This window comes from Diorhabda sublineata, chromosome 4 (genome assembly GCF_026230105.1).
Source record: "Diorhabda sublineata isolate icDioSubl1.1 chromosome 4, icDioSubl1.1, whole genome shotgun sequence".
NCBI classification, from domain to species: domain Eukaryota; kingdom Metazoa; phylum Arthropoda; class Insecta; order Coleoptera; family Chrysomelidae; genus Diorhabda; species Diorhabda sublineata.
The window spans coordinates 35,325,183-35,337,731 of NC_079477.1; the positions used below are offsets into that span (position 1 = coordinate 35,325,183).

The 12,549-nt window shown below is 33.0% G+C and overlaps 4 protein-coding genes across 4 annotated transcripts; 3 read left to right on the plus strand and 1 right to left on the minus strand.

The window, feature by feature from the left end:
• Positions 1–281: 281 nt before the first annotated feature.
• LOC130443464 (ADP-ribosylation factor 2-like) lies at positions 282–1,090 on the plus strand. Its single transcript, XM_056778107.1, has one exon. The coding sequence runs from the start codon at positions 469–471 to the stop codon at positions 1,006–1,008; it is 540 nt and encodes a 179-aa protein (XP_056634085.1). The 5' UTR covers positions 282–468; the 3' UTR covers positions 1,009–1,090.
• A 1,167-nt stretch (positions 1,091–2,257) lies between these two features.
• Positions 2,258–8,572, minus strand: LOC130443467 (catalase-like). Its single transcript, XM_056778110.1, has 6 exons — positions 8,205–8,572; positions 7,168–7,376; positions 6,775–7,106; positions 6,524–6,694; positions 4,760–5,267; positions 2,258–2,582 (listed from the first exon to the last, which is right to left on the minus strand). Exons 1-6 carry the CDS (start codon positions 8,262–8,264, stop codon positions 2,351–2,353), a joined length of 1,512 nt encoding a protein of 503 aa, XP_056634088.1. The 5' UTR covers positions 8,265–8,572; the 3' UTR covers positions 2,258–2,350.
• A 498-nt stretch (positions 8,573–9,070) lies between these two features.
• Positions 9,071–9,878, plus strand: LOC130443469 (60S acidic ribosomal protein P1). The gene is made up of 2 exons (XM_056778112.1): positions 9,071–9,237; positions 9,587–9,878. The coding sequence occupies exons 1-2, from the start codon at positions 9,166–9,168 to the stop codon at positions 9,854–9,856; spliced, it is 342 nt and encodes a 113-aa protein (XP_056634090.1). The 5' UTR covers positions 9,071–9,165; the 3' UTR covers positions 9,857–9,878.
• Positions 9,879–10,090: 212 nt separating this feature from the next.
• On the plus strand, positions 10,091–12,395 carry LOC130443468 (ubiquitin carboxyl-terminal hydrolase isozyme L5). Its single transcript, XM_056778111.1, has 5 exons — positions 10,091–10,235; positions 10,294–10,357; positions 11,345–11,583; positions 11,648–11,900; positions 11,971–12,395. Exons 1-5 carry the CDS (start codon positions 10,160–10,162, stop codon positions 12,284–12,286), a joined length of 948 nt encoding a protein of 315 aa, XP_056634089.1. The 5' UTR covers positions 10,091–10,159; the 3' UTR covers positions 12,287–12,395.
• Positions 12,396–12,549: the final 154 nt, after the last annotated feature.

Below are 12,549 nucleotides of genomic sequence, written 5' to 3' on the forward strand. Positions count from 1 at the left end.
CGCCTCAGTTGATATATCATTACCGTTTTATTAGTGTTTGCTATTACAATATTCGTATATTTGAAATGAATATTAAAATTCGATTAATAATCGAGTTTTTACTGAAATTGATGTAATTTTGTATTTATTCACACATTTTTTAGTAAAAAGTGTTTACTAGAAACTAATTAAGGTCATTAAATTCATAGTAACAAATTCTTGTAATGAATTTTTAGAAACGCGCTTCTATTCTATCATAATAAAGTGTACGCTATATCAGCTTTCGATATATGACAATTGAAGCTGACGTTTATGTATTTGACGTTTCAATTTACACATCATTAAAAATATAAGTGACGAAAAACTAACAAAAATCGTATATTTTTCAAAATAAATTTAGTAAAAAGGGCACAACATAGCACGATAAGGTTAAAAAATACTTAAATAATTCAGTATAGTAATTGTGGATAATAGTGAAGTGATAAAACTATGGGGCTCACCATATCTGCAGTATTCAATAGATTATTTAGTAAAAAACCCATGAGGATATTAATGGTGGGATTGGACGCCGCAGGTAAAACGACGATCCTATACAAATTAAAACTAGGAGAAATCGTAACCACGATACCAACGATCGGTTTCAACGTAGAAACAGTGGAATACAAAAACATATCTTTCACTGTTTGGGACGTCGGCGGTCAAACGAGAATCAGAAAACTTTGGAGGCATTATTTCGCCAATACCGACGGTTTGATTTTCGTCGTGGATTCCAACGATAGAGACAGAATCACCGAGGCCGAAGAGGAATTACACAATATGTTAGGAGAGGAAGATTTGAGAGACTGCATTTTATTGATATTCGCTAATAAACAGGATTTACCGAATTCAATGACTACTGCCGAATTGACGGATAAACTGAAATTGCAAGCTCTGAAGAACCGGAGATGGTTCATACAAGCCACTTGTGCTACGCAAGGGAACGGGTTGTACGAAGGCTTGGATTGGCTATCTAACGAACTGGCTAAATAAATTTAAGAAGATAAGTTCTAAACGGGGCTATTTTTATCAGTTGTATTCGTTTGTAATAATAATATATATAAAAAAAACTGTTTTTGCTTGAGTTTTTTTGTTTAAAAGTGTTTCAGCGATGTTTGGAGTGGTTTAGCCATTTAAGTGTATCGGCGATGTTTAAACTCACGACAAGAATATTTATTACTCTAATTTCGATAATTTAATCATTTTTTTGGGTTTTTCCATATTATTCTCCTGAATATGTAATAAAAGGTAAGTGAAAAGCTATTGAATCAATTTTATGTTAGATTCTTGTTTTTCAATCGAAAAAATACATCAATTATGAGTTTGAAATAGAAAAATTTTTGTTTATTGAAAAGTTATTTTTAACAAGGTTTCAACCCTTCAAAGGTGATTGTTATTAAAAATTTTCATTAATGCTTAGTAAGTTTCACGAGTTTTGAAATAGATGGCGCAATATATTTTTACAATGAAAAAAAAGGTAAATAAGATTTAATTTGATGAAAAATTTTTGTTATTTTATTAATAAAGACCAATTTAGCTTACGTATTTGATTTATCGATTATTTTAAAAAATTGTGGTTTGTAAACTTTCCACGATTTAAACTGGGTGCACCATCTATACCAGAGTGTCCAAACTAAATAGTACAAATAACTAATTTCTTTTTGTCCGGAAAATTTAGATGAAAAGTTTAGGTATTATCGAAAAGATAGGGCTACGTGTAATAAAAAAGAAAATTCAACAATGGAGGACTATTAAAGTAATACCAGGTGCGCCGTCTACGCCAAAATAGCCCAACTACATCGTACAATTTACTAATTTCTTTTTGTTCAGTAGATTCGGGTGTAAAGTTTGGTTATTATCGAATAGATCGCGCTACATTTAGTATAAAAAGAAAATTCAACAATGAACAACTATTATAATAATACTGGGTTCTGGCCATCTATGCCAGAATGTCCCAACTATTTCCTTAAATTTTCTAATTTCTTTTTGTATAGTATATTCGGGAATAAAGTTTGGATATTATCAAATAGATGGCGCTACGTGTAATAAAAAAGAAAAACTCAACAATGGAGGACTTTTAGAATAATACCGGGTGCGCCATATATGCCAAAATGTCTCAACTACATCATACAATCTACTAATTACTTTTTGTACTGTAGATGTGGTATTAAAGTGTGGCAATTATCGAATAGATGGTGCTGCTGGTATCGAAAAAATAGGGTAATCTGATTACAAACAATAGAGAATATGTTAAAATATATTTATTGACATCAAAAACACCTTTAGACAGATAAAAAAAATAAAAATGAATAAAAAATGTTCATTTTTCAAATTTTCATATTTTGGCCTTTGCACTCTTGGACTTTTTCAATCCCTGAGCGATTCTATCGCCCAAGTCTTCGTCGACCTGTCTGAAATGTTGCACCTGTCGCTGTTGAATAAAGTCCGAAGCGTCGGATAGATGGCCCACTATATTCGATACCAATCTCTCCTTCTCCTCTTTGTTCAACGTTTTCCTCCAAAAGATTCTCGGCTGACTGAAGTTATCAGCGTCGCCCGTCTCGTATCTGCAACACGACATGACGACATCTATGTCGTTATCGAAAAAAAGTACGAGGGATTCGGAAAAAATAAAATAGAACTCGATACTATCTAATATCCCCTCGTACGTCAGATATATAAAAAAATTCTTCAGATGTGACATAATCCCAAATATTTTTCATAGATGGGGATAGAATACGATATATACGAGGCGTCAATAAAAAGTAAATTAGAAAAACAAAATAAACTATTAACGCACCCCGGTATCTAATTTTTTTATAAAATTTTAATGAAATTGAATTTTTTTGATGTAGAAGACTCAAATTGTGGAAAAAAGTTGTCTAGCGATTTCCATCATATAAATGCTAATTAAAAAACTACGAGGTGTGTTCAAAAAATAAAGTAAACGATATTAAAGCCCCTCGTATCACATGGATATTAAAGAATTTATCCAACATGAAATAATTTAAAGTATTTTTCATAGATGGCGATAGAATACGATATATACGAGGCGTCAATAAAAAGTAAATTAGAAAAAAAATGAAACAAATAAACTATCTCTAGAATTGAAACGATTTTATTCGACCCTCGTATGAAATTTAATCGGTGATATATATCGAATGGGAAACAAGTCGTGTGCAAAAATGCATAAATGAAAACGCGATTTTTATCAATAGATAAATTGTTTATAAGCTGGAATAATTTATTTTCAACAAATTGATAAATTCGAAATAAAATTGAAATTTTTAGAATAATTTTCGATCCACACTGTATCTAAACGATACCAGAACGAATATCGCCCGAAATGACTTGCGATTTTTTTTTCAAATATCGAAATATTTGTTTAAATATTACGCAAAACGAAATCGATAACCTCGAAAAAAGCGAAAAAGTTATTTAATTTCGTAATATTTTGAAAATAATCAATCAAACTTATGACATAAACACCGATTTCATTTTATTTAACACGCAAATGAGACCTCAGGGTCACATTTAGGTCGAAAAATTGATAAAAACAAAAAAATACAATTCAATAACGAGCTACGTATATAGCCCGGGTAGCGGTTGTTTCTGAACAAACTTAAAGACCAGAAAAACATCTCGACGAGGTATATAGAGCTGGAAGAGATTATTACTCAATCAAAAAAGACTAAAAATCAATAAAATACCGATTTTTGTGTCACTAGAAGCAAAAACCGTTAAAAATTGATAGCAACGATTAAAAAAAATCAAATAGATTCAATATTTTTGAGTCCCACTATACGTTAGAGTGTCATACAATGTCTGGCGAAGTATATAGCTCGAGGAGCGTTTATTATTTAGTCAATATATCGCCATAAATCGAGGTTAAAATGCAATACAACGCCCGACGAGGTTTATAGTCAGAGAAACGGTTGTTTTTCGTCGAAAACTGTAGGTACAATTAAAAAACGAATAAAAATTTGTTGTTTGACATAAAATTGATGAATAAAATCAAGATCTAAACGTGAAAATTTTAATTTTAGCTTAAAATCGAACTAGAACGTAATACAATGCCCGTTAACTCATCTAGTCCGACAAACGGTTGTTTTTTTCGTCAAAAATTGTAAAAACCATTTAAAAAACTCGAGGAATCTCATTTGACGTTAAATTTTCGATGAAAAGCATAAATACGTCAGAAAAACGATAAAAACCTTCATAAAACTCATTTGACACCAAAATCTCATTAAAAATGAAGAACTAGAAGTAAAAATATCAATTTCAGAATAACTAGAGCTTGAAATCGAACTGTAATGCAATACAATGCTCGACGAGGTAAATAACCCGAGGAGAGATTGTTTTTTCGTCGAAAACTGTTAAAAATTTTTCAAAAAACTCCAAGAATCTCATTAAAACATCAAATTATTGATCAAATTAGTTGAAAAAATGAATAAAATCGTCAAAAAAAGACTAAAAACTTCCGTAAATCTTATTTGCCACCAAAATCTTAATAAAAATGAAGAACAAGAAGTGAAACTCTCAAATTTAGAGTCACTAGAGCTTAGAATCAGACTGGATTATAATACAACGCCCGACGAGATATATAGCCCGGGAAGAGATTGTTTTTTCTCCAAAAACTGTGAAAACCATTAAAAACCCTCAATTTAGATCAAATTTTCAGTAAAAATAGTCAAAAAAACGTCAAAATACAAACAAAAACGATTTTTTTCCAAAAATTTCTTACCTGAAAGCCTCTCCGGAAACGGTAAACGCCGGATCCAATGATTTGGCAACTTGATCGTTCTGCGGGCCCCCGAAACTGTTGGGGAAATAATTGGGCGCCCCTCCTTGGTTATTGACGTTCATGAAACCGTCCCTCTGGTAGTTGCGCACCTTGAACGGACAATTAACAGGTAATTGTAGATGATTCGGCCCCAAACGGTGGCGGTGCGTGTCGGAATAAGCGAACAAACGACCCTGTAACATCTTATCGGGGGAGGCGGCTATGCCGGGCACCAGATGTGAGGGGCTGAAAGCTATTTGTTCGACTTCGGCGAAATAATTCTCGGGGTTGCGATTCAATACCATCGTGCCGACTTTTATGAGGGGATATTCGCTTTGGGGCCAGACTTTCGTCAAATCGAAGGGGTCGAATGGGGATTTTTGAGCTTGTTCGGGCGTCATTACTTGAATCGAAAGCGTCCATTTCGGGTATTTACCTTCGGCGATTGCGTTGTAAAGATCTCTTATACCTAAATTGATATTTTTAATAATAAAATATATCGGACGCACCTCGTATATGTTAATTTAATTGACATATGTAAGAATAGAAATACGTTAATGACGCATTGTCGAACGTACTCTGTGGAATTTATGGATATAATCGATTGTTATTAGTGAATCGATTATTTGTTACGTTGGAGTCGTGAGATTTGTATTGTAGAACGTACTTGTTATGTCAATTTGACGTACAAACAGAACGCGCGTTATTTTTTCAATCGATTATTATGTGAATTAATGTCATATTTCGATTGTTTTCATGGAATATTTTTGTTGAATTAATTCGCCAGTACATTACGTAGATATTCCTATTGAATGCTAATAGAAAAAATAAACATAAACGTAAATTATGATAATTGGAGTTATTTTTAGAAGCTACATCATGAAATTACTTGAAAATTATCGTTGTTTCGGATTTTATTTCGAAAAAACTTCAAAAAATTCACTATAAAGTCAAAATTTCGAATTATTTGTCAAAGAGCCTATTTCAAGACCTGATTTAGTACCTAGGGAACGATAAATATTATAACTTAGTAGAAACCCAAGATTTCAAAGAAAATCTTGAGGGAAATTTTGAAAAATTTATTATAAAGTCAAAATTTCCAATTATCTATTAAGTAGCCTATTTTTAGACCCGATTTAGTACCTGGAGAATGATATATATACAGACACAAACTCAACTCAATGTTAACTCGAAATTTCAAAAAAAATCTTGTGGAACATTTCAAAAACTAAATATAAAGTCAAAATTTCGAATTATCTTTAAAAGTAGCCAATTTTTCGACCCGATTTAGTACCTAGGGAACGATAAATATAAGTATAGGAACGTAATTTAGTATAGACTCCAGGTTTTAGGGAAAATCTTGAAAATTTCGAAAAAAAAACCCAAAAGTTCTCTATTAAGTCAAATTTTTCAATTATCTTTCAAAGTAGCCTATTTTATAACCAGATTTAGTACCTAGAAAACGAGAAATATTATGATAGAGACGTAATTTAGTAAAAACTCGAAATTTCAAAGAAAATCTTAAGGAGAATTTCAAAAAAACTCCAAAAAATTCACTATAAAGTCAATATTTCGAATTATCTGTCAAAGTAGCCTATTTTTAGACCCGATTTAGTAGCTTTGGAACGATAAAAATACAGATGGATACGTAACTTATTATAAATTCGAGATTGTAAAGGAAAGTTTCAAGAAAATTTCGAAAAAAATAAGAAAAACAAAACTCACTGTAATCTGGATCGGTAGCTGACAGCTCTTCTGCCTTTTTCACGTCGAGATTCTTGATCCCCTGCTCGGTCCTATAATGGAACTTGCAGAAATGCACTTTACCATCTTTATTGATCAATTTAAAGGTATGAGAACCGTATCCATGCATGTGCCTGTAACCGTCAGGTATTCCTACCGAGAAAATTACAAAGTCACACAATTTCCCAACCGAATTTTCCCATTTTCTCCCACAGAAATATTTATATATCTACCTCTATCCGAAAACAGGAACATCATTTGATGCATCGTCTCCGGTCTGAGCGACATAAAGTCCCAAAACATGTCGGGGTCCTTGAGATGAGTTTGGGGATTCCTCTTTTGCGTATGGATGAAACTTGCGAAGAAAATCGGATCCCTGATGAAGAAAATCGGCGTGTTGTTTCCCACCAAATCCCATATACCGTCCTCGGTGTAAAATTTAACGGCGAATCCCCTAGGATCTCGAACCGTATCGGCGGAACCGGATTCGCCGCCCACCGTCGAAAACCGTACGCCAATCGGGGTTTTCTTACCGATGGCCGAAAAAACTTTCGCCGCCGTGTATCTACGGGAAATTCCGGGGTTAAAAAATTGATAGTTTCGAGGGGGGAATTACTGAAACTTACTTGGTGATGTCATTGGTTACTTCGAAGTATCCGAAAGCCCCGGCTCCCTTAGCGTGGACGACTCGCTCTGGGATACGTTCCCTATCGAAATGGGCCAATTCGTCTACGAGATTTTGGTCTTGGAACAGGAGAGGACCTCTGGGTCCGACGCTCAAGGAGGCGGCGCGTTCTCCTATAGGAATACCGAAACCGGTCGTAACCGATTCGGTCTAGTGGAAAACAAAAGTGAAAAAATCATGGCTTTCAATAGAAAAAAAAAATGATTGGAAGGAATGTATCATGCCTAAAGTTTGATAAAAAGGCATTTTAAGTGGATAAAAGGAGTTGACAACATTGTAAAAACTTTATTAGGCCTATAAGTCAAAAGAAAGTAGATGACAGCAATAAAATGATTGGAAGGATTTTATGCCCTTGTAAAAGCTTTTGTTATGACTAAAGTTTAATGATAAGAAGGCGACAACATTATACACACGCTCATTATTCATCAAAAAAATAAATAAAACTAATAAATTAGATATAATTTTATGAAAGGACTACCCTTGTATTCATAATAAAATTTTGTAATTCACTGAAATATGTTTAATCATTACATGAATTTGTGCTCAGTCATCATCTAGAATGTACTATATACACTTATTTTACAAAATATCATTATTTTTACGAATTATAAAGTAAATTATTCAAAAAAAAAACAAAATAAGACTTTCCATTTATGAAAATGCTAATATCTAAAAACCTTGAGATATATTAACGTAATTTTATAGAGACAAACTCGATTTGTAACGAATTTTAACCATGACCTACAAAAAGTTGAAAACCCGATGGAAAGTACGAAAAAAGAAATTAATATGAGAAGTTCTACTTATATTATCACTTAAATTGATAAAAAAATCGTGAAAAGTAGTAAAAAATATCGAAATTATAGAAAAATATCTTTTGTTTTCAAAATAACTGATGACCTTTAATCTCCCAACTTAAATCTCGACGCAATAAAAACCTAGATTTAAAAGAAAAAATTACGTAAAATAGTCACTTACTTGTTGTACATTTTTCTTGTATTCGTTGAGTTGATTAGTTGCAGCATCTCTCTGCGCCATTTTCTCGTTTCGAAATACCCAAATCGAGAGTATTAAACAAAAATATTTGTTCGAGATCAAGCACTTGCCCTCTTATATATATATATATATGAACTTCGGTTTTGATTATAAATTTAAAAACTGGTTATTGTTGATAACGATGTTTATAGTGGGGATACGATATCGCTGTTGTTTATCAACTTTGAACCTTATACGTGTGTAATATATTGAATATTCTCACTTAATTAACTTTAACTATACAAATTAAAACTTTGTTTTGAGTTATTTACTCCATATATCTATTCTTCTTTTTTGAAAACAATCAATTTGACATAAGTACGTTAGTGAAAACTACGCTTTACTATTATTACTAAATATGTATATGATAAGTGCGCTCGGTAATGAAAATTAATATACTTTATTAAGATTATTTGATAATTCAATACAAAAATGCTATTTTCATATTAATCACCCGAATTCACTCCAATTTATTGTGAATATAATGAGAAAAAACAAAATACGTATTAACTTTGTAGGGTATTATTGACGAACGTATTTAATGAACGTGAAACGTCAAAAGTATTAAAGTACATCGTTTATAATCGATTATTTGCATTTCTATAACTATTAGTTATACTTTTAAAATATAATTTTATCAATTAATCATCGTTTTTTTAGTGGATAAATATTTTAATTGAAGAATTTCGTTCATATTATAATCAAAATTATATTTTCGATATTAAAAAATTAAAATAGTGTTGATAATAATCGAATGATTAGAATCGATTATATATTTTTTAATAATCGTATTCGCAGTTATGGAATCTGTCATTTCAATTGTAGACATTGCGTGTGCTTGTTCTCTTTGAGCTAAGGCCGATTGGCGACTTGCACAAATTATAACATTTAATTAAAAAATACCATGGCTTCGACTACCGAAATCGCTTGTGTATATTCAGCACTTATTTTAGCTGACGACGACATCGCCATAACTGTAAGTATTATTTTTATACAACCATATTTATATAAATTTCAAATCCTTGTAATATTTTCGAAAATATAAGTAATCGGTGTTAATACGATATAAATTTTTAGTTTTACATATTTATTTTTTGAGTTTTTAATAATATTTTTGTAATAATCATGTTTTTACCCCACACATATAAGCCGGCCCCTTCTGTTGTAGATATAGAAAGGGGTGTGCTAGTTGTGGGTACAGCAAAGTCTTTTTTTGTGTATGGTAGGACGGTTTCAATCAGTTCGCTACCAAAGGAAAATCAGAAACAATTTCTTCGACTTGATTTTCATATAATTCGAGTAATATAATGATTTTCTATCTACAGGGTGAGAAAATACAGACTATACTTAAAGCCGCCAACGTTGACGTGGAGCCTTACTGGCCGGGGCTTTTCGCTAAAGCTTTGGAAGGCGTTAACGTGAAAGAATTGATCACTAATATCGGTTCGGGGGTTGGAGGTGGTGGTGCGGCAGGTCCAGCAGCAGCTGCAGCTCCTGACGCTGTGGCCGCAGCTGCTCCCGCTAAAGAGGAGAAGAAAAAGGAATCAGAACCCGAGGAATCTGATGATGACATGGGTCTTGGACTTTTCGATTAATAAAAACGTTTTATAAATTTTTTTTAATGTGTTTTATTTACCACATTCTCAAAAAAAACAACCACGTGGTTTTACAATAAAACTACGTGTATACAGGTTAGGTCTCTTATTTATTACATCCACTAAACAAAATTCAACTAAACTATAGTTAAAAATATTTATCTATTAGTCCTGGATGATTGCGTAGAGTGGTTAAGACCGGTTAAGTAGTAGATAAAACGCGTGATATAAAATAAGAAGAATGACAGTTATGAATTTGAGGTTGGATATGTTTGTGAAATGTTAAAATTGTTTTTGTAAAAAATGGCAGAAGCTGTTGGAAATTGGTGCCTTATAGAAAGCGACCCAGGTGTTTTTACGGAATTAATACAAGAATTCGGTAATCGTGGTATTTTTATCGTAAATATAATTTGTTTTAACCGCTCATAATTTTGTAGGTTGTAAAGGGGTACAAGTGGAAGAATTGTGGAGCCTCGATGGGGAACAGTTTAATAATTTAAAGTAAGGATTTGTTTTTTCGTGGAAATTTGTCGTGAAATTCGTGTGGGAATTTAGAGGTTTTTCGAAGTCGTTTTGCGAGATTTATGTGGAAATTACTGTTTTTTGCGTGTTTTAATGCAGTTTAATGAGAAAATTCACTAATTTTTCGTGGTTTTGACTAAATAGATGAGATTCATATGGAAAATTAACAAAAGTTTTTGATCTTACTAGTTTTTTTGGTCCAATAAATGAAATTCATGGGGAGATTTACAGGATGTTTTTGTTTTTTAGTTAAATACCAGAGATTCATGGAGAAATTCACTTGTTAAGGCAAATCGCGAGATTCCTGGATATTTGTGTTTTATAGTTAGATATTTACCTTCTTAAGGCACATTCACAATATTCGTGGAGAATTTAAGTGATTTTTCCTGATTTTCAAGCATATTTACGAGATTTATGGGGAAATTTACTTTTTTTTAAATTTACATTTTTAAGTAGTTTCGTGGGAAAATGGAATGGTTTTGTAGTTTTAGGCAGATTTGTGGGAAAGTTTGATCCATTTTTTGTAGGTTTAAAGCAGATTCGGGAGATTTATGTGAAAATTTACAAGTCAAATTAAAGTGAAATTTACTAAATTCTCGTGGTATTAGGCAAAATTAATGGATATATTTACCGAATTTCTATGTTTTCAGGCTGATTTATGGAAAAATTATTAGTTCAATATCTGAAATTCATGGATAAAAGACTGAATATTTGTGTTTTTAGTTCAATACATGAGATTTATGTGAAAATTTACTGATATTTGGTGTTTTAAGGCAGATCTTCGAAGTTTGTGGGGAAATTTGCTGGATTTTTATGTTTTTAGAAAGATTTATGGGGAAAATCACTCAATGTTTTAAAGGGAGATTCCTCGAATTTCTAGGCAGGTCTATGGGAAAATTTACTCAACCTTTTATATTTTTAAGGCAGAATTATAAGATTTATGGGGAAATTAACTGTTTTTTTCAGACCTATACACGGTTTGATATTCCTCTTCAAATGGACTAAAGACGATGATCCATCGGGATCTTTAGTCCAAGATAGCCGATTAGAAAAAATCTTTTTTGCCCGACAAGTAATAGAAAACGCATGCGCGACTCAAGCCATCCTCAGCGTATTATTAAACTGTCGACATCCCGATTTAAAATTGGGCCCGACGTTGACGGAACTCAAAGATTTCTGTCAAGGTTTCGACGCCAACATGAAAGGTGAATCGATCCCCCTCAACCCCCACGAAAAGTAGAAAATAGTTTTAACGAGTCGTTTTTACAGGTCTAACCATAAGTAACTCGGTAGTTATAAGGACAGTTCATAATTCGTTCGCCAGAGAACAGATTTTCGATTTCGGTCCTTCGGCGGGACAAAAAAACGAAGACGTGTTCCATTTCGTGAGTTACGTACCGATCGACGGGCGTCTGTACGAATTGGACGGTTTGAAACAGGGCCCCATCGATTTGGGGGCCGTACCCGCCGATACGGATTGGACGGAGGCGGTCAGACCGGTTATATCGAAGAGGATACAAAGGTGGGTGGCGGTGGCCGTCTTATTTTGTTTTTCGGGGGTGATTTTTTTTCATTTTTTTTTGTTTGTTCAGGTATTGCGAGGGGGAGATCCATTTCAATTTGATGGCTATAGTCAGCGATAGGAAAATGTTGTACGAAAAGAGGATCGAGGAATTGGAAAAGCAGAAGGATACTGAGGAGGAGATAACTAGATTGAGGATTCTCGTCGCCGAAGAGGAGAATAAGAGGCGTCGATATCATATCGAGAATATACGGAGGAAGCACAATTATTTGCCGTTGATCGTTGAAATTTTGAAGGTTTTGGCAAAGGAGGGGAGATTGGTGAGTTTGTACGAGCAGGCGAAGGAGAGGAGCGTCAAGAGGCAGAAAATGAAAGGATCCAGTTGAAATTTCGACGTTTCGTATGATGATTCGGGTTTTAGCGATCGAAAAATCTATCGGATGAAATGTGTTTTGCTCTTTTTTGGATTTTGAATAAAAAAAATTTTCAACTACACCTCGTATATTGATCCCAACGCCATTTATAAGAAAATTCTGCGATTTTTTTCAGAAAAATGTCATATATCCGTGAAATACGAGGGGATATTATTGATTAATATAGTTTTTCTTATTATCTTTTGAATATACCCCGTATTTTTTATATCGGCGTA